This window comes from Hypanus sabinus, chromosome 1, assembly GCF_030144855.1.
Source record: "Hypanus sabinus isolate sHypSab1 chromosome 1, sHypSab1.hap1, whole genome shotgun sequence".
NCBI lineage: Eukaryota > Metazoa > Chordata > Chondrichthyes > Myliobatiformes > Dasyatidae > Hypanus > Hypanus sabinus.
The window spans coordinates 177449045-177471980 of NC_082706.1; the positions used below are offsets into that span (position 1 = coordinate 177449045).

Consider the following 22936-nt stretch of genomic DNA (forward strand, 5'->3'; position numbering starts at 1 on the left):
CCTGCCCCTCACAAAGTCATGCTATGCCTAATCAGCCTGTGAGTCTCCAAATGCTTGTAAATCCTGTCTCTAAGAATCCTCTCCAATGTTTCGCTCACTGCTGATGTCATATTTACTGCTCTATAATTTGCAGGGTTATCCTCACTACCTTTATTGAACAAAAAAATAACATTCTTCTTCTTCTAGTACTACTCCTGTGGCCAGTGAGAAGTTCCTCGTATTCTTTTAATAATAAATACAGTGAGAGAAATCACAAACAGAAACTTGTCAGAAATAAAATAACACTAAGAAGTAGAAATCCAACGTTAAAAACCGAACTGCTTCAAATGTATGAATCTCAGCTGACACTTTAAAATTTACATTGCAGCAATATCACAGGCACATAGCATCAGAGACCCTTTGCCAATCTGTACCTTCTGGGATTGGAATTGGTTTATTATTGTCCCATGTACCGAGGCACAGTGAAAAACTTGTCAGCATGCTGCTTGTACAGATCTAATCATTACACAGTGCAGTGAGGTTGCCAAGGTAATGCGGAACAAAGTGTAACGACTGCAGAGTAAGGGCAGTGCAGGTAGACAATGAAGTACTGTGTCATGGTAAGGTGGATTGTGATGTCATGAATCCACCTTATTGTACTGTGGAACCATTTAATAATCTTATAACAGTAGGGTACAAGCTGTCCTTAAGCTTGGAGGTATGTGCTTTCAGGTTTTTTTTTTATCTTCTGCCTAATGGAAGAGGGAGAAAAGACAATTTCTGGGGTGGGTGGGGTCTATGACTATGCTGGCTGCTTCACCAAGGCAGGGAAAAGAGTGGACATGGTCTCAGGAGGGGAGGCTATTTTCCATGACGTGCTGAGCTGTGTCTACAGCAACAGTATCTACAGTTTCTTGAGGTCATGGGCAAAGCAGTCGCCACACCAAGTTGTCGGTCATCCAGATAAGGGTGTGCTCTATGGCGCATTGATAAAAGTTGATGGGGGCGGATGGGGACATGACGGATTCCTTTAGCTTCCTGAGGAAGTGGAGATGTTGGTAAGCTTTCTTTGCAATCACTGATGCTCCTTCGTCTGCTGAGCTCTTCCCGTGCTCTGGTTTTGTTCCAGTTTCCAGCATCTTTGTCTTTTTGTTGATTTTTTACTTATTTCTTAAGTGCTGATGTTGCTGGTGATATTAGTGTCCCTGCACTGGCCAATGCCAATCAATGATCTCACCGAGCTCGAACCCTCCTCCCAGCTCACACCCGTCACCCAAGCGTGCAACAGCTTGGTGATGATACTACTGCCATTTACTGGGTGTTCATATATCAGAAGCTGACAGCGCCAAAGGAGCACTCACACATGTGAACTAACACACTTTAAACCCACAGCTGACGAGGAGACTGAGGAACTGGAAGGAGAGGGGGAAGAAGCAGCAGCAGAAGAAACCGGAGGGATTCGCACTGAAGTGGAGCAGTCCCAACGACAGGAAGAACCTGCTGAAGCTATGCCATCGCCCTCGTCTCCAGCAGAGCCGGCACCCACAAGCACAGCTGCATTGGCGGCAGAAGTGGAAAATGATTCATTGCCAGCAGATGCTGTTCAGCAGGTAACCCAGACGTTCAAGCTTTGATGCTAACAATTAGTGGCAGCATTTCAAAATTCTCAGAAAGTGCAGCCTCATTTTGCTAGGAAGGATTTTATTTTAGAGATGGATGAGAAAAGAATTATGATGAAAGTCACAGAATTGCTATCAGGAATGTAAAGTCCTGGTTTTATTCTCTCAAGAGACAGTCTGAAAAGGCTAATGTTCTGGATCACCTCAAAGCTCTTGCCCCCAATCATTCATGATTGAAAAATGAAATCACATATAATATCAGGCTTCTGCTCTGAGTTCCTTCCCCACTTGTATCATTTGTCCAGGGCTGGGAAAGGAATTGCCCAGGTGGATCTATATATTGTATTTCAATTATGTGTCTGTGTTTTTAATTGGTTCATTAACAATCGTTCAAATTTTAATATAAATGAAACAGTTTTTAGTTTTAAATTTTCAAACAGAAACCGTGAATTTCAGGCCAGTGACCCTCAGCTTCTATCCATTGCTTTGCCTGCTTTTGTATTCCATCAAGAGCAAGAAGTCTGTCCATTCCTTGTGTTTCAGTGCATAAACTGTTAGAAGTTTATACAAGCCAAGCAGAGCCCATTTGGAAGGGAAAGGGAAGATAGCCAGGAAAAGGAGTAGTGGGGGAGTGGGGAGGTAACACATGGACTAGCAGGTGATAGGTGGATTGAGAAATGTTGAGGGATGGTGAGCAAGTGGAGGATGGGGCAAATTCCAACACCTGCAGCCCACGTGTCCCAACTTAACACCCACCAGTCCCTGTGTTCACTTCTACCCTCCCCTCACCTCACCTGGCTCTTTACCCCTCCTCACTCCACCTATCACCTCCTGGCCCCTGTCTAACACTCCTTCTCCTCATTATTATTGTTATCTTCCCTCTCCACTTTCAGCCCTGATGCAGGACGGCAATCTGGAATACCACCAGTTCCTTTATCTTCACAGATGCTGCCTGACCCATTGCGTTCCTCCAGCAGATTATTTTGTTGCTTCAAATTCCAGCCTCTCTAATCCCATATCCATGCTAACCCAACTCAGATCAACAGAGCCATATGTTAGCGAACACACATGGCCTCAGTGTCCCTGGGATCAGGGTACTAAATTAATGCTCTAAATTATAGGTCTTGCCTGGAAAGAGTGCGTGCCTAAGGTTTGGTTGAGACATGGCCAAAGCTATTATTCCACCTGTTTCAGATTACACTTATCAAATCTGGATTTGCCTCTCTGATGAAATTACTGCCGAAAATATGATGGCTATGAATTTTTACCTACCGCAATCGCAATACTTTGCTGGTACCATTTAAGTATTGTGTCTCTGTGTTGCCATTAGTTCTATCAGCTCTGTTTGGAAGCCCAACATTACAGAAATGGAAAAGAAGCTGCTGCAGCTTTTCAATGTCAGCAGCTGCTTAAAACTAGAAATGTTTCTAGTGTGAAGGAAACTTTGGCATGATGCATCAGAGGCTTACGATAAGGCACTGAGCCCTCAGCTTTTCACAATTGACTCTAGATGTGTATTAGACCCAAATAATGCTGAATGGTGAGGTGGAGGGGGGAAGGCTTTAGAGAGGGTGCAGAGGATGCTGCCTTGATTGGTGATCATGTCTTATGAGGGAAGACAGATTGAGCAAGTTTGGACTGTTCTCTCTAGAGCAAAGGATGATGAGATGCAACTTGATAGAGGTGTACAAGATGATCAGAGGCATAGATTGAGTGGATAGCCAGAGACATTTTCCCAGGTAGAAGTGGCTAACTCAGAGAGTGGTGGGTGCATGGAACACACTGCCAGAGTTAGTGGAGGAGGTAAATAAATTCGGGAAATTTAAGAAACTCATAGATAGGCACATGGATTATAGAAAAATGGAGGACTATGAAGCATGAAGGGTTAGATTGATCTTAGAGTAGGTTAAAAGATCAGCATAGCACTATAGGTCAGGGGTTCCCAACTTTTTTTATGTCATGGACAACTACCATTAACTGAGGAACTTCAGCATTAGGCTGAAGGACCTGTACTGTGCTATAGAGACCTATATTCTATTAAACATCCAGAGCTCCACCCAAGTCCCATGCCCCAATTTCAATAGTTCTGGGAATATAAGTATCAAACCACCATACCATGCAGAGAAAGAAAAATAGATTTAAAATTAATAAACAGATTTTACTAGACTCTGGATGTTTCAAAGTGCTAAATAGCTTTGAAGTGTAGTTACTTTTCTAATATGAGAAATGCAGCCACTTTGCAGAGTGCAAACTCCCATATAAAGCAACATGATAGTGACCTAGCTGACTGAGGTATATAGTGATTGTGACACCAAGGATACTTCCATTGCTCTTCCAGAATATACTGCCTTGGGATCCACTTAAGACAGCAGCAAAGTCCTCAAATTATCCTCATCTAAAAGGCAACACCTTGACTATGTGAAACCAATTCAGCATTGGAGTGTCAGCATAGATCTTTGAAAAGTCTCTATGCTTGAACCCAGAACCAGCTGACTTAGAACCTAGTGTGGGACTAACTAGAACATTGCTTATACCTTGGTCAATATAGACAGAAAGGAGCCTGACTACTTCAGCAAGCCATGGTAAATGGAAATTCTCCTGAACAGTTTGTCAGCTTGGTATTAATATGTGGGTTGTATTGCTGTTCTCTCACAAACATCTATGAATTGAACTGATCAAAAGCCTCATTTAATAGATAATACTTGTTTCTTTTACCTGTTAACCCAATCCATCACCCTAACAACTACTATTGAATGCAATCACTGGCAGCATAGCGTATGCTCTCTAAAGAAGACATAGCCCATGGCTTCAGGGAAAAATAAATCATGGACTGTGACCACAACCCCTAACTTTTCACTGACTTGGGAAGAATATTGGAGTACCAGGCAAGAAGATTTCAGGTCAGAGAGTGATGAATCTGTGGAATTCATTGTCTCAGATGGCTGTGTGGAATAAAGTCATTGAGTATATTTAAAGTGGAGGTTGGTAGGTTCTTGATTGGTAAGGGTGTCAAAGGTTAGTAGGAGAAGGAAGGAGAACAGGGTTGAGAGGGATAATAAATCAGCAGACCAATGGGCTGAATGGCTTAATTATGTATCCACATCTATGTGCTACCTCTTTGTCTTGTGGCTGCCTGCAAGAAGATGAACCTAAAGTTTGTATAACATATACATACATCAATAATAAATGTACTTTGAACTTTGAGGGCGACACATAGTAGTTGAGTTAGCATTCAGAGCTGAGTTTGTATATTTCCATATAAATTACCTGTGCCTTTTTACTCCACCAATTCAAAATTGGATAGATGAAGATAAATTTGTTCAACCTTCGTTGAACATTTTTTTTTGATTAGAACATGTCAAATATATATTTCTTTTTATATAGCTTCAGATTTTAAGTGGTAAGGACTATTACTGCACAATAAACTCTACAGAAAATAACACAGGCAACTCAGCCATGACACAACTCCAAACGCCTCTTTTTAGCCAATCGAAACACGCTTGATGTTTTCACCATCAGCATTAGAAAGAAGGGTGTTGGTCTTATTGAGCTCGAGATCAACAATGTGTGAGAACGGAATTGTTACTAAAGTCTGTGCTGGTGATGGAATGGAGAGGAAAGGGACCCATTTTGCCATCATTACATTCAAAGATACCAGGCTGTCATTAGCACATATCTTGGATTCAAATGAAAATAAGTTCCCTTCAGTACTCAAATCGAAATAGTTTTGGAAAGTTATGGTTAGCATAGCTGCACTGTTCTGACCTGCTACTTAAAAGACTGATGGGACTCTATTAAATAATGATGATTGGTAATGTCATCAAGCCATTTCTTTTTGTTATTTTGTTTCTGTTAACTTTGGAGAGTCCTCATCCTAATTCACTATCAGAATTTGGGAAGACGAGCTCGCTATCCACTTTACCCATGGGAAATATTAGTTTTTCTTGTTAAAACAGATCACGCCAAGGAGCAAGAACTTTACACTGATATATCCTTAAAACAACACAGTATTGTTTAAATGCTTGTCTTATTAGTGTACAGAGATAAAAGAATAGTTAGTGTCTACTTATTTTATCCTGTTTAATGAAGGCCGTCACAGAGATGACTGCATTGGAGTCTGGAACTCAGTTGCCAACAGCTTCAGCAGCAGCAGAACCTTTGTTTTACCCTGCTTGGCATAAAGCTCATTCTTTGGACAAGACCAGCCCTAACTTGAATCCAGTGAACAAGAGTTCAGGGGATAATAACATTCAAATTGGGTCAAGAATTCCAGTTGAGAATGATGTAAAGAAGCTGGAAGTAGATAGCAGTTCATCTGCACGGGAAGTGGAAACTAATGAAGCTAGTTCAGCAGCTGCTCAATCACAGGTCAGTGAGGGGTTAATTGTTTGCACAACAAGTTCTGCACATGTTGTGGGGCAGTTTTAACATACTGTCATACTCATTCATGTATCTAAGTAAGATTCGTGCATCGAGAAGTAGACTGCAGTTGTGTCTTTTTAACAAGAGGGAATACATTCGTGTTTCCCAAAGCTCAAAGGATAACCTCAACACAGTGTGGCACTGAGCAATCCAAAAAAGGAAGTCCTCTGGTTGACCTTCTGCTTTGCACTGAATTAGCTCATGTCATTCAGGTTGCAGTACTGGGAAGTCGAGAGGCCAGCTGCTGACTTGGGCTAAAACGTGCCCAGCCAGAGCCGGGGCCGAGGCCAGACTGGGATTTGACAGTCCTCGTGGATAAATAAGCTTTTGAAAATGAAGCCCTGCCCTTTTTTGTCTCAAGCGTTGATAAGTGCATTATCATCGATATTAAAGTAATGCTGGCTAGGAAATAAGACTGGATCCAGATGATTTTCTCTAAACTCCCAAAGGGGAAAAATACACTTGGGAACTGGAGGGCTTCACCAGTCCCCTTAGTAACAAGAATCACTGCAAAGAGGGAAAAGAATTGATGGGACACAGACAGGAAGTGAAATCCCCTTGCTAATCCTCCCTTAATGAGACCCAAAAAGAGATCAACAAAATAGATCAGTAAGGAGATATTCCACTCCCTTCAGGAGAACAACTGCACTCTACTACGTGGAATCTAATGTACCCAAACAAAATGCTTCTCCACGAATAACAGTGACTGCATTGTTCAGTGAATGCCTTCTCACCACTCTGCAGAGTTTTGCATTTACTAAAGTTTTTAAAGAACTAGTTGTCAACAAAAGTGCAGACCCAGTGTATCTTATTTCCCATAGGGTCTAGCGTTCTCCATTTCAGTTTTGGTTCTGATGATCGCACTTCGCCACCTTTGGAATCAGATTCAGTACATGATTTTTTCTTTTCTGGGTAGGAAGAATATTTTTAAATATGGTGTCTTTAAAACACAAAGTAGTTACTCACACTCTCCTCCTGCTTAAGGAAAAGTATGTCAATTGTTTTTTAATATAAATATTTAGAGTGAAATAGTTTCATCCACCACCCAGCCTGAGGCACACTTGTTCCAACTTTGAAATTAGGTTATCCTAGCTACTATTTTGTTATGTTCATGTTAACATTGTTCAACGTTGGCTGACCATAGACTGATAGTATATTTGGGTCATAGGCTCCGACAAGTTCTTCCTTCTCATTCTTGAAATTATGAGATGAGAGAAAATTTACACCTGTTCGGATTACAAACCCAATTCTCCATCACTTACACTTCAAGATTGATGAATAGCAACAGTAATTTCAAAAACATGATGATTATGTTATCATTAGCCAACAACTGTTGCATTTTTATTTCATGCTAAACAGTTGTATTTCCATATTTGCCAATCTATGACACATTTTGAAACTTTTAAAAGTGCATCCTGATGAATAATTGATAACATTTAGACAATTTAGTTTCCTCGCGATCCATCCTTATACCACGATGATGATCATATCCATTTGAGAGAGTGAGAAACTACTTTTATGTGGCATATAAAGCAATCCCAGAAATTATTGAGTGAGTGGTGGATTGATGCCCTAAAGATCTTTCCTGGATGAAAAATGTTTTCTTTTTCAGGAATGAATCCTTTTATAATGAGTGTGTCTTGTGAACTTCACTTGACTTTGGAATTTTCTCACATGAGAATGAGTCATTCATTTGTCTATTAATGTTGATAAATGTCATTTTTTTAAAAGTTATATGCTTAATTATAAGCTGGTCATCAGGAAAACACACTGGGCACAGAAGGGTGAAGGTTAACTGTGGTTCTATGTTCTTGCTCCTTGCACTTTGAAATCTTTCTATAGGTAACCACTTTACAACTATTTTAGAATATCCCTTCCCTTATTTTATTCCCCTGTCTTTTAATCACTACTGCCTATGTTTTCACTGGAGTCAAAGTGTGTAAGGAAATAAGTATCCCATTTTATTTGCTTAAGATGTTCCAAGTTCTCTTACAAGTGTGCCCCATTTTTATTTTAAATAACTTTAAAAGTAGTCTGGAGTAACAGAGACACTATTATAGAAACATGGAAACATAGAAAATAGGTGCAGGAGTAGGCCATTTGGCCCTTTGAGCCTGCACCGCCATTCAGTATGATCGTGGCTGATCATCCAACTCAGAACCCTGTACCTGCTTTCCCTCCATACCCCCAGATCCCTTTAGCCACAAGGGCCATATCTAACTTCCTCTTAAATATAGCCAATGAACCGGCCTCAACTGTTTCCTGTGGCAGAGAATTCCACAGATTCACCACTCTATACATCGGAAAAATAAATAAAAGGAGAGGACTGACAACCAGTTAGTTTAGACAGAGAGGTAGAACATGCTTAGGCACTGTAATGTCAGTGATACAAAATATAATTAAATCCATACATAATGTAATATAATTGAAACCATGTAGACATATAATGTAGAATAGCAAACACAGATTTCTATAAGGAAGAACATACATGTTTGACCAAGTTTAAGTGATTTATTGAAAGAGCAAATGTATAGTAGTTGAGTTTTCTAATAACCTTTGATAGAGCATCACATAGCTGACTTATATCTAAGGTTAGAACAGCTTATGCCACTTAAAAGAGTAGACAGCAATAATACAAAAAAAGCTGGAAATAGTATGAATGGTAACCATTCATACTGGCAAACAAAGATGTGTTGCTTAATGAAAATTGATACAGGAACTGCTGTTGCTCACATCTACATTATTAATTTAAACTCCGAATTTTAAATTGCAATTTAAAAGTTTACAGATAACAAATTGAAATAATAGTTAACACTGGGAAATAAATGCTTCAAATTACAAGAGATTATCAATAAATGTAGAATGGAGGGTTAATTATAAATTAATTTTAATATAGATAAGCATGACATGGTTCATTGTGATGGGGTAACAGGAATAAAGCTCTAAACTGGATAGCAGAGATACACTTGGAATATATGATGGTACAGTGAAGCATAGAATATTAGCAACTTACTCTGATGGACACAGATAGATGAGTGATGGGGATAGTATATATTGAGCAATGTATGAGGCTATTGGGACAGTTGATAAAGGAGGGCCATACACTGAACTTTATCATTTACCTTGAATGACACAGGAGGCTATCACATTGGATCCATGCAGATTCCCAGCAGAGCAATCCCATTAATCTCATTCCCTCTCTTATTCCCCATAACTTCATCTCACTCACAACTTCTGATGCACTGAAACCAAGATCGTCTACATTTGCCTGTTAGCCTACCAGCACAACTTTCAGACATGGGAGGAGACCAAAGCACTTGGGAGAAAACCGCAGAGTCATGAAGGGACTGAGCACTCCACGCAGACAGGATTGGATGTCAGGATTGTAAATGGGTTACTGGAGCTGTGTGACAGCAGCAATAATACATTGGATTAATGAACATCCTGCAGTTCTGCCTCTATGCCTTGGGTTCTTGACTATTCTCTCCTCCATTGGCATTGTCCCCTACAGTCAACAACCCTCTCTCCCCACTCACAATGGGTTGCAATGGTGTTGCAGGATGTAAGGATGCCTGCTCTCACTGACAGACAGCAGTTAGTTTCAGCAGACTACAAAGACATCTGGAATGAGTTGGCTAGACGATTTGTACTTGGAATAGTAGTAAATACATGAGGGTATGATGCAGCATAGAATATGAGCTTCATGTCCTGAGTGACAGATGTAGATGATGCAGTAGAACATAGAACAGTTCAGTACAATACAGGCCCTTCAGCCCACAATAATGTGCTAACCTTTTAGCATACTCTACTATCAATTGAACCTTTCCCTCCATTTTTCTTATGGTGCAGAGATCACCAGTTCAAGATGTATAAGCTGGCTAACTCGAAATGGTGAGAGCCACTCCTGACACTCGATGCTATGATGTTATGTCAAAGAATCAAATTAGTGCGCATTCAGAATGAGTTCCTGCCCAACTAGAACAGAATTAGGTTAATCGACATTGTAAACCCAGCACCAATTTCCGTTTACAATCCAGATCAGTCCCTCACATTATTATAGGTAAAGGCAGAGTAAATTGGTGAAATGCACATCATAGATATGCTAATATGGTTTGGAATTAGGTATAAGCTTAAGGTAAAGACTAATGAACAGAATTAAGCCACTTGGTCCACTGAGACTGCTCTGCCATTCCTTTATGTCTGATTTATTATCCCTCTCAACCTCATTCTCCTGCCTTCTCTCTGTACATTTCAAAGCCCTGACTAGACAAACCAAGAATATATTAGCCTACACTTTAAATACACTCAATAACTTGGCCTCCACAGCCAAGTGCAGCAATGAATTGCACAGATTCACCACCCTCTGACTAAAGAAATTCCTCTTCATCTCTGTTCTAAATGGACTCTGTGCCCTCTGACCTTAGACATGCCCACTATAAGAAACATCCTCTCCAGATCCACTTTATCTACGCCTTTCAATATTCGATAGGTTTCAATGAGATTCCTCCCTCATCCTTCTGAATTCCAGCGAGTACAGGCCCAGAGCCATCAAAGACTCCTCATATGTTAACCATTTTATTTCCAGAATAATTCTCAAGAAACTCCTCTGAACTCTCTCCAATGTTAACATGTCTTTTCTTATAAATACTTGAATGTGGTCTGACCTATGCCATTTAAAGCCTCAGCATCACGCCCTTGCTCTTATATTCTGGTTCTCTCAAATTGCATTTGCCTTCCTTACCACCAACTTGACCTGCAAGTTAACCTTTAGGAAATATCCAAGTCCCCTTGCAACTCCAATTTTTGAATGTTCACCTCATTTAGAAAATGGTCTACATCTTTATTCCTTCTAAGGAAGCGCATTACCATACACTTTCCTGTGCTATATTCCAACTGCCGCTTCTTTGCCTACTCTCCTAATCCGTCTAAGGCAAATCCTTCTGCAGACTTCCTTCTTTCTCTACCCTACCTGCCACTCTACCTGTCTTTGTATCATCCGTAAGCTCGCCCACAAAGCCATCAATCCAAAACATTGACATATAATGTGAAAAGAAACAGTCCAAATACCAACCCCTGCGGTACGGTGGCAGCCTACTAGAAAATGCCCCCTTTCTTCCCACTTAATTCTTCCTGCCAGTCAGCTAATCTTCTGTCCATCTATAAGTATCCCTCCTGTAGTATCATGGGGTCTTACCATTTTAAGCAGCCTCATATACAACACCTTGTAAAAGGCCTTCCTGAAACACCAAGTAAACAACATCCACTTACTTTGTTTACCCTGTATGTTATTTTCTGAAATAATTACAACAGATTTGTGAGGCAAAATATCCCCTTAAGGGAACCATGCTGACTTTGGTCTATTTTATTACGCACCTCCAGGTACCCCAAATCCTTTTCCATAATAATGGACTCCAATATCTTCCTAACCACTGAAGTCAGGCTAACTAGCCTATAATTTCCTTTCTTCTGCCTCCCTCCCTTCTTAAAAAGTGGAGTGACATCTGCAATTTTCCAGTCCTCTGGAACTATGTCAAAATCTAGTTATTCCTGAAAGATCAATACTAATGCCTCCGCAATCTCTTCAGCTACCATTTATGGGGTATATCTGGTCCAGGTGACTTATCAACCTTCAGTCTTTTCAGCTACCTAGGCACCTTCTCCTTAATAATAGCAACTACACTCACTTCTACCCCCTGACACTCAAATTTCTGGCAAACTGCTCACAACTTCCATAGTGATCACTGACTCAAAATACTTATTAAATTCATCCACCAATCCTTTGTCGCCCTTACTATCTCTCCAGCATCATTTTTTAGCAGTCTGATTTCCACTCTTGGCTCTCTTCTGCTCCTTTTACTATCTATCTGAAAAACTTTTGGTATCCTCTTTGATATTACTGATATTTCATATTTCATCTTTTCTCTCCTTTTTTTGTTACCTTCCATTGGTTTTCAAAAGTTTCCCAAATTTCTACCTTCCCACTAATTTTTGCAATATTGTATGCCCTCTCTTTGGTTTTTATTCTGTCTTTGATTTCCTTTGTCAGCTGTGGTTGCCTCATTCTCCCTTTTGGAATACTTTCTCAACTGCAATTCTTCAAATTTGTCCTCAGACACTCCAGCCATTGCTCTTCTGCCATCATCCCTGATTGTGTCCCCTTCCAGTCAACTTTGCTCAGCTCCTCTCTCATGCCTCTGTAATTCCCTTTACTCCACCGGAATACTGATACAGTGCATCTGACTTTATCTCAAACTGCAGAGTGAAAGCCAGTTTTATTCCTCCATTGATCTACTGTCATCTTTGCATGACTTCTAACTCTTAATGAGCATAAGCCTAGTGCCCTTGCAAAATAAAATTGTTTTACATCAGCTTTAAGTACCTTATATCAATGTACCCAACAATAATTCTTCACTTCCTATTGAATCTACCTTCAGACTGACACTTCTTTATAAGTCACATGCAGGATGTCACAGATATGTGACCTACACCATTAGTTCAATTTTTAGATTTAGTTGCTAATTTCAATAGAGAACATACCAATAAAGAAAACCATTTTCCTTATCCATAAAGCCTTTAGGACTTTGGAATTTTTGGATATACAGCTATGATAGTAATGTTTCTGACTGATTGCTTCATGAGTTGTGCTTTGTTTTCTGCCATGCAATTATAACAACATCGTGAAAGAAAAACTTTGGCAAAATTATTGGAAGGTGCATTTTAACCCTATTTCATATAACAAATGTTTTTGTCAAAGTATATTAACATTCTTTTGTATATTGAATATCAATATACAGAAGTATATTGACATTCTTGGTAAATTCCCTATCATAGGGAATATAACCAGGATGAAGATGAAAATTTCATTTTGGCATTTCCAAATGTATCAAAATAATGAGAAATTCACAGCAACATTTTCAAGTTGATAAATCTATAACATTTTTCAAAAATAATTATCAATGAAATAATAACCTTTGTTCTGAGATATACTTTGACAGGGATGATGTTAATTACAGCAGGAATGTGTGATTTGATAACAGCATGCATAGTCACAAAAATAGAATGCAACATTAATCCAAATTGAATGACAGCTCACTAACTGTCTTTAGCATGAATATGTAATTCCATGATATATGACTTTTCATCCCATTTAATGGTATTACATCCAGGTCAATACACATTATTGTTAAAAAAAAATACCTTCATCATAAGGAGCTTAAATTTCTCTTTGTGCGTTTGTGTCCACTTTAATGGTCTAATCCAATTATTTGTCCTTACATTGCTTCTTTTTATTTCTGCCAAACATTTGTTGCATTTGTAACTATGTAGGTTCTGCTCACAAATAATCAGACGTCTGGATAAATTAATTATTTTGCATATATGTGTCGGTTACTAAGATATAGTGCCAGGATATGCTAGAGAGAAAGCAAAAGATGGGTTAGGAAGTTTTGTCCAGGAAAGGTCTGTATTATTATGAAAAACCATGATCATCTGATTTCAGAATTGTGAGCAAATATTAAAATGAATTTCCACTTGCAATTTACTTCTTACATAATATCTTGAAAATGTTTCAGTCTCTCTTTCTATGAAAGTACCCAGAACTGAGAAGTCCCTGCTAGGGGAGAAAATAATTCAGATAAAATTTTGTTTTTATCTGAATATTATCTTAAAACCCTGCACCCGATTTCCCAAGCAGCAGGGGAATAGAACATGTCAGAATGGTATGTTCAACAAAACAGGAAATTGCTGAGGCCCTGACCTAGATTTATGTCAATTCATTAATCACAAGTAAGGTACTAGAACACTGAATAGACAATAGACAATAGGTGCAGAAGTAGACCATTCGGCCCCTCGAGTCTGCACCGCCATTCTGAGATCATGGCTGATCATTCACTATCAATACCCAGTCCCTGCCTTGTCCCCATATCCCTTGATTCCCCTATCCATCAGATATCTATCTAGCTCCTTCTTGAAAGCATCCAGAGAATTGGCCTCCACCGTCTTCCGAGGCAGCGCATTCCACACCTCCACAACTCTCTGGGAGAAGAAGTTTTTCCTCAACTCTGTTTTAAATAACTGACCTCTTATTCTCAATCCATGCCCTCTGGTACTGGACTCTCCCAACATCTGGAACATATTTCCTGCCTCAATCCTATCAAATCCTTTAATTATCTTAAACGTTTCAATCAGATCCCCTCTCAATCTCCTCAATTCCAGAATGATACCTAAATATTATTTAAGAAAAGTATTTTCTTTATTTAAGAAAAGTGATAATCAGGTAACTACCTGCTTGTGATCTCTCATCTGTAATAGGGAAATTATTGAAGATAATTATCGAGGCAAGATCAATGTACACTCGGAAGATAGACTGTGTAAGGATAGTCAGCAGGGTTTTGTGAGAGTGAAATCCTACCGTATGCACTATGTTTTGTGTTGACTAAGTTTGCATTTGGGGGTTTATCAGACCAGAAAGAGTGGGGAACAGGCCACACCAGCTCCAAGTACAGCAGCCCTGAGAGCACAACACACTGATGACCAAGTTCTTCCCAGCTAATGACAGAGACTGTTGTTTTCACACAGTCAATTTTGTTGTGACCTTCTCAATCTGCCCCAGCAAATTCTTGTTACATTCCTCAGCTCCTCTGAACCAGACTCCCAGCACAGTAAGGTAGCCAGACATGGCAGTGTAGGGGATACTGGAATTGTTGGGCCACTGTCTGAGAAAGCATGGCCTCGCTCTTCCTTCGATTGACTCTGGTTCCCAATGCCAACTCAGAATGGTCACAGATGCTGATCAATCTGCAAACTGACCATGGATCTGAGAAGACGGTGGTGTCATCATCTGTGTACAGTAAGGTTTTGAAGTTAGTGACTCCACTGCCTGACAATGTCACCACTCTCATGCTTTCAACCTTCCTAATCTATTTGGCAAAGGGCTCTATGCAGTACACAAAAAAGTCAAGAGAGTGGACAACACTGACTGGCTCCAGACATGATAGGATGGTCTCCCACCCATTGATTTGGAATGAACTATGGCTATCAATCCCTCCCCAAAGTCCATTTTAGAGAGCTTGGCCATCATGTACATGAGTAATGTCCTGTCAAAGGCCTTCTCGTCATCCAAGATGACCAGGCAGGTATCCACCCCTTTGTCCTACATCTTGGCAATGGCAGCACAAGGCTATCAGAGATTATCCTGCCAGGTACAGCACATCCTGATGACCACCTTTGTACGTGGTTGTATCAGGCTGAGCATGGATCCAAAGCACCAAGGCACCCCTCTGTTGGTTGGGATTGACCATGGATATTGCACCCTAGCTGTCTATGTAATATGCAAGCCAATACATGAGCCAAAGCTGTTCTTGGAGACTAATGATAAAGTAAGTGAAAGTCCGCATAGTTACTGTAAAGGGAAATCTTGCCTGACAAATCTGTTAGAGACCTTTGGGGAAGTAACGAGCAAGGTGGACAAAGGAGAGGCAGTGGATGTAATTTACTTGGATTTTCAGAAGGTGTTTGATTAGGTGCTCCACATGAGGCTGCTTAAAATGATAAAATCCTATGTCATTACAGGGAAGATGCTAACATGGATAGTGGAATGGGTGACAGACAGAAAGTGGGAATGAAAGGGGCCTTTTCTCTTTGGCTTCCGGTGACCATTGGTGTTCCTCAGGGGTCAGTATTAGGACCACTGCTTTTCATGTTGTTTGTCCAATTCCATTTAGATAATGGAATTGATGGCATTGTGGCAAAGTTTGCGGATGATTTAAAGATTGGTGGAGGTGTAGGAAGTTCTGAGGAAGCAACGCAATTGCAGCAGGGCTTAGACAAATTGGAAAAAATTGGAGGGAGTCCAGGGGAGGTTCATGAGGATGATACTGGGAATGACTGGGGTTCACATATGAGGAGCACTTGGCAACTTTGGGCCTGTACTTACTGGAATTTAGAAGAATACTGAGGGATCTCATTGAAACCTATCGAATGTTGAAAGGTCTAGAGAGAGTGGATGAGGAGAGGATGTTTCCTGTGGTGGGGGTATTCAGAACTAGACACCATGGCCTCAAAGTTGAGGGGCAACCTTTTAGAACAGAGCTAAGGAAGAATTTCTTTAGCCAGAGAGTAGTGAATCTATGGAATACTCTGCCACAGTTTGTGGTGGAGCCCAAGTCCTTGCGTATATTTAAAGTGGAAGTTGCTAGTTTCCTGATTGGTCGGGGCATCAAAGGATATAGCGGGAAGACAGGTGTATGGGGTTGAGTGGGATCGAGAATCAGCCATGATGGAATGCTGGAGCTGACTTGATGGGCTGAATGGCCTAATTCTGCTCCTATGTGTTATGGTCTCATGGTCTTATGACATGGAGAACAAGCTGTTGCCCATGCAGCTGATAAATTCAAAGGAACAGCAGACACTGATCCAGTTTGGCATCAGTTGCCAGTCAGCATTGAACTTAGAACTTAGTCTCCAGCTCCACATTTTTCCTCAGGAATTTCTCCTGATGAACCTCATCTGCCTGAAGTGACTGGACCTGCCCTTGCCTTCTCTCCTGTCAGTAGAAACTGTTCTGCTAGATTTAGTCGTTCCTGGCGACACGTGAAGGCCAGGAGCTGAACTTGGTTGTCAGAGGCTACTTGAGATGAGTACCATTGGAGCACTTAATAGGTAGTGGGAGCTTATCCCCTATACCTCCTGGCCATGACATCCTTAATGAACCACCAGTTTTCACTATGTGCTGAGGTTCTACCAGTCCTTGGGTGTTCTGAGGATAGGTTTGTCCCCATTTCTGTGCAATGTTCCTCTCAGCTGGACATCACTTTTTCTTCCACGAAAACACCTTTGACCACAGGTCAATCAGATAGCGGTCAGCATACAGCATCCTGCCTAGACTGTGGGAGAGGGACTTTATGGATACGGTGAGGTAGTACCTTAAGCACACCATCTGAATCATAGAGCAATATAGCACAGGCACAGGCCGTTTGACCCATCTAGTCCATGTTGAACTGTTATTCTGCCTAGGTCCCACTGACCTGCACCTGGACCATGGCCCTTCACACCCTCCCATCAATGTACTTATCCAAGCTTCTTATAAAAGCTGGAATTGAACCTGTATCCACCACTTCCACTGGCAGCTCATTCTCCACTTGCACTGGCCTTCTGACTGAAGAAAATCCTCCTCATGTTCCTCTTAAACATTTCACCCTTCACCCTTAACCCATGACCTCCAGTTCCAATCTCACACAATCTCATTAGGAGAAGCCAGCTTGCATTTACCCTATTTGCACCCTTCATGATTTTGTATACCACATCAAATTTCCCCTCATTCTCCTATGTCCGGAGAATGAAGTCCTAACCTACTCAGCCTTTCCCTATAACTCAGGTCTTCAAGTCCCAGCAACATCCTCATAAATTTTCTCTGCACTCTTTCAATCCTATTTACATCTTTCCTGTAGCTAGGTGACCAGAACTGTGCACGGTACTCCAAATCAGGCCTCACCAACGTCTTACAAAATGTCAACATAACATCCTAAATCCTGTATTCAGTACTATGATTTATGAAAGCCAATGCGTCAAAAATTCTTTTTACAACACAATCTATTTATGACACCGCTTTCAAGGAATTATGGACTGTACATCTCGGTCCCTCAGTTCTCCCACACTCTGCAGCACCCTACTGTTCGCTGTGTAAGTCCTACCCTGGTCTGCCCTCCCAAAATGCAACTGCTGACACTTGTTTGCATTGAATTCCATCTGCCATTTTTCAGCCCATTTTTTTCCAGCTGGCTCAGATCCCTCTGCAAGCTTAGATAGCCTGTCCACTGCAGCCCCAAGCTTGGTATCATCCACAAATTTCATTTGGCAGAATGCCTCATTATCAAAACACACCAAGGAGCACCAAGGTGTCTCCTGGCTGGTGGTGAGAGGGAGCCATCACAATCCTTTTCTGTGCAGTAAGATTTCATCCCAGTTGCAATCTACTCTCAGAGTAGACATGTTAGGAAGGGGACAATCGTCCATCTCTTAGCAGACAGTGAATTTTCTCAGAGGTGGTGGAGAAGGATGCAAGGATGATTTTGTTCATTTCCAGAGCTCCTTAACTCTGATCTAAGGTCTGCCCCAGAATCACATGCAGACCCCAATATTAAGTCCTGTAGCAACTCCATGTAGATGCCCTGTGGTCTGCCCAGAACTTGTTGGTCTTCCAGCACATGGAATGTAAAGACCATAAGATCACAGGATATAAGTGGAGAACTAGGCCATTTGGCCCATCAAGTCTACTCCACCATTTCATCATGGCTGATCCATTTTTCCTCTGAGCCTCAATCTCCTTCCCTTCATGCCCTGATCAAAAACTCTTGCCTTAAATATACATAAAGACTTGCCCACCACTGCTGCCTGTGGCAATGAATTTGATAGATTCCTCTCTCCCTAGCTAAAGAAATTCCTCATTTTCTTTCTAAAAGGATGCCCCTCTATTCTGAGGCTGTGTACTCTGTTCCTAGACTCTCTCACCATAGGAAACATTCTCTCTACATCCATTCTACTGAAGCATTTCAACATTCAATAGGTTTCAATTAGGTCATCACTCATTCTTCTGAATTCTAGTGAATACAGGCACAGAGCCATCAAATGGTCTTCATAAAACAAGCAGTTCAGTCCTGAAATCATTTTCGTGAGCTCCTTTTGAACTCTCTCCAGTGTCAGCACATCCTCTCTAACATAAAGGCCCCAAAACTGCTCACAATACCATATGTGAGGCTTTATCAGTTCTTTATAAAGCTTCTACTTTACATCCTTGATTTTATATTCTAGTCCCCTTGAAATGAACAGTAATGTTGCATTTGCCCTCTTCACCACTGACTCAACATGCAAATTAACCTTTAGGGCATCCTGCCCAAGGACTCCCAAGTCCCTTTGCACCTCAGATTTTGAATTTTCTCTCCATTTAGAAAATAGGCAACCCTTTATTTTCTTTTACCAAGGTGCATGACCATACAATTTCCGACACTGTATCCCATCTGCCACTTCTTTGCCCATTCTCCTAATCTGTCGGTCCTTCTGTAGCATCTCTACTTCCTCAAAACTACCTGCCCCTCTACCTATCTTCATATCATCTGCAAACTTTGCAACAAAGTTATCAATTCCATCACCTAAGTCATTGACATATAAAGTAAAAATAAGTGATCCCAACACAGTCCCTTTGGAACATCATTCGTCACCAACAGCCAACCAGAAAAGGCTCCCTTTATTCCCACTCTTTGCCTCCTGCTTATCAATTACCATCCATGCTGAAATCTTTCCTTTAGTACCATAGGCTCTTAATGTGTTAACAGCCGTATCTGTAGCACTTCGTCAAAAGCCTTCTGAAAATACAAATTTCACATGAACCGATGCGCTTTTGTCTATCGGGCTTGTTATTTCTTCAAAGAACTCCAACAGATTTGATGCCGATTGGCACATTCCAGACTGCAGGAGTACCTGCTGAGAGATGCACTGAAACTTGGTGCAGCTACTGAAAAGGCTCTGTGGGGAAGATTTTAAAGATTTAGAGAATAGTTTTATTTGTCACAGGCACATGGAAACATAGAGCAATGTGTCTTTTGCATCAATCACTGGCCCAGTTTGAGGATGTGCTGGGGTCAGCCGGCAAATGCCCTCATGCTTCTGGCGCCAACATAGCATGTCCATAATTTACTAGCCCTTGGACTGGTGGAGGAAACCCACGCAGTCACACAAGAACGTACAAACTCCTTGTAGACAGCGATGTAAATTGAACTCCTGTCCGTGTTCGATGGCGTTGTAACAAGTTACTTTGATTACCACGCTACCATATCGCCTCCTGTATCGTGTCATTCCTTCCGAAAATGGAGGGCTGAGACCAGGTTTTGCATTTTTTTTTGTGTGTGTGTATGTGTGTGTCTCTCTACACAAGTATTTATATACAAGAATAAGGTCTATATTTGAAATTAATTTTTGGACCTGTAAGTACCTGATGTTCCAAGAAAGCCTTTACATGAAACAGTCTGTACATAAAACAAACTAAGCTGTTGTTTACTCCTCTTCTTTCAGACTGGTTCTGAAAATTCGGCTCCAGTCCAAAGTGAAGAGCACGGCGGAGGCGAAGCAAAGGGCGACGAGACACCCCGCCACGTCTTCTCGTTCTCCTGGTTAAACTCACCAGCTAAATAGAAAAATCAAGCATACGTGATAAAATCTAGTAGTCATTATAAAAAAATAACCTAACGTTCACTCAGCATTTGAGCCTGTTGATTTCGATTTATGCTTGTGAATTTGAGGATGGGATACTTTACCAAATCCCCTGGGTTAATTTCACTGTTGACCACTGAATTAGGGGTGGCGGGGCCGCAAAGACACTAAACAGTTTGATGGACTGAAAGGATTCTCTGGTAACGTTGCCGATCATTTCACGGCAACAGCGGTGGGCGAATCTGTAAACTGGTTTCAATAGACAATAGACAATAGGTGCAGAAGTAGACCATTCGGCCCCTCGAGTCTGCACCGCCTTATTAACCCTTATCTCGGATCCGCTAATGGCGAGGTGACGGGGAAATGTAGGAGCGGGGGGAGGGGGCGAGGAGTTGGAGTTCTGTTCAGGCGTAATGTACAAGTGCTGTCTTGTTTTTCCAATTAAACCCGTTCTGTGTGCCTTTACATTTTAACTACTGCGGGCCGTCCTTCACACTGGGAGGTTTGCGGGCTTGTCGCGTTCTCAGTTCATTCGCACGACCTGTTCCCGCTGCCTTGGTAGAATACACAGGAAAGGCTTCGCGCAGCAACATGAACTTCATTCGTTTCTTTGCGGGTTCTGTGCTTTCATAGACAATTCCTTCAGATATCCTGGAAAATGAAATGGTTTTTTTTTTGTAACCTACGCGCCTCCACGATAAAGAATAACGCAAGAAGACTGTCGTCACCTTTTAACTTTTATTAGAAATATAAAGATTAGGCATTCTCTCGCGCAGGATAAATGATAAAGTATATACGTTTATTACAGGTAACTAGAATTCGACAATAAACTTGAAATGCACGCTTATGTGACGCAAATGTGCAGCATATTAACGAGCAAATAAACGTTAGCAGCTATATTTGTGTGGCAGACAGCGGACGCCAGTCTATTTCCCGATTGAATCCATTACTTTCTTGTTTTCCTCTGCTTGCTTGGCCATTTGCTGCACCCTAGCTATCGCGAGCAGTTTATTCAGTACATGCAAAGGTACATTAAGGGAAAGAAGAGGCGTGCCCCGTCTTTTTCCTCGCTCTATCGCCTCATCCACTGAATCTTGGTGTCTGCCGTACACGTCATCCGCTCCTCCAACTGCACCAGGTAGGATGCGCTGGAACTGTGCCAGTGGCATTCTGGAAGCTCCGTCGAAAGGAAAGATTTCAATTAGCTTTCGACCAGGATGGGATGATGGATTATCGTACGCTTTGACCTGTGGTTTAAGGTATTCCTCGTCGAAGCGAAATCCCCCCGGTGGGACTAAGTGCTGGAAGTCTGAATGCTGACCGGAGCCGAGTTTAGCTGATACGGAGTTCTGTAAGGCTCGACACTCATCATCGGGTACGAACCCCACCAGGAGGATAGCAGGGCAAAGCCACACGGGGATCTTCATGGAAGAGAGCTAGGGTTTAAGCAGACAGAAGCATTCGTTACTTCTTCATATCTACGATGTGTGGAATTGTAAATGAGAAATAATAAAATATGTCCTATGGAATCGTTCTTTCATTTTAAAATTATTTGAAAAGTCATTAGTAATCAAAGGGATTCAATTTAGGTGAAACAATCGCCTCGAACATAGAATTAAATCAAAATCCTCTGCAGATTGGAGAAACTGAAATAAAACAGAAACTAACCCCAACTCTCTAAAAAGAGAATTAACATAAGACGCCAATAAAGTTATCTCAGTAATGAGTGTCGTTCCCTACGGTAATTGAATTATAACATAAAAAGAGGTTGAGATTCACAGTCGCGAGCAATTTCAAAATATCTTTAACTACCACTACCCCTGCGTAATAACAAAATGAAATTACCTTCAGAAGATCGGACGGACCTGATTTACCCAGTGGTCTTGTTCTGTCCAGATGCGATTGCAAGACGGAGAGGAGTTAATTGGGGGGTAAAGTCTGGCTATTGCAGTTTTATATCTCCATCTGCGGCCCGTGTGTCACGACTGCATCCTGGGTGGTGACGCAAAGATTATGAAAAGTGAGGGGAAGGAGGCCAAACACACACACTCACACACACACACACACACACACACACACACACACACACACATACACACACACACACACACACACTCACACTCACACACACACACACACACACACAAACACTCACACACACACACACACACACACACACACACACATACACACACACACACACACACACTCACACACACACACACACACTCACACACACACACACACTCAGACACACACACACACACACACACACACACACACACACACACACACATACACACACACACACACACTCACACTCACACACACACACACACACACACACACACACACACACACACACACACACTCAGACACACACACACACACACACACACACACACACACAGACATACACACACACACACACACACACACACACACACATTACTCTTAAAGGAATGCGCTGACCCAGTCCCTTCGCAAGATTTGGACCTAGCTCTGTTGAGTGTGGTGTTTCCCCTGTCAATTATACATGGAAAATGATAGCACTAACTTGAAGATAAACTGGCTGATTCATGGCTAGCGAACAGCATTAAAACAACCCTAGGCTGTGCTGGTCCGAATATCTCTTATCTAATGGGATTTAGGATTTTCAATTAATAAACAAAAATGCCATCAGAGTTTAATGAAAACGGATGTAATGGGATAAT

At 41.3% G+C, this 22936-nt stretch overlaps 2 protein-coding genes across 3 annotated transcripts in view; one reads left to right on the forward strand and one right to left on the reverse strand.

Moving 5' to 3' along the window:
• Positions 1-20646, forward strand: part of trim55a (tripartite motif containing 55a) — a 75561-nt gene extending 54915 nt beyond the window's left edge. Inside the window, exons 8-10 of one of the 2 annotated variants that reach the window (XM_059952722.1) lie at positions 1372-1589; positions 5688-5966; positions 20085-20646. In XM_059952722.1, coding sequence (XP_059808705.1) covers positions 1372-1589; positions 5688-5966; positions 20085-20204 — 617 coding nt within the window. In that variant the 3' untranslated portion in view covers positions 20205-20646. The remainder of the gene's footprint in view (positions 1-1371; positions 1590-5687; positions 5967-20084) is intronic. The other variant, XM_059952801.1, reaches the window with a different exon arrangement.
• Positions 20647-21148: 502 nt separating this feature from the next.
• On the reverse strand, positions 21149-21649 carry LOC132382562 (corticoliberin-like). The gene has a single exon (XM_059952919.1). The coding sequence runs from the start codon at positions 21647-21649 to the stop codon at positions 21149-21151; it is 501 nt and encodes a 166-aa protein (XP_059808902.1).
• Positions 21650-22936: the final 1287 nt, after the last annotated feature.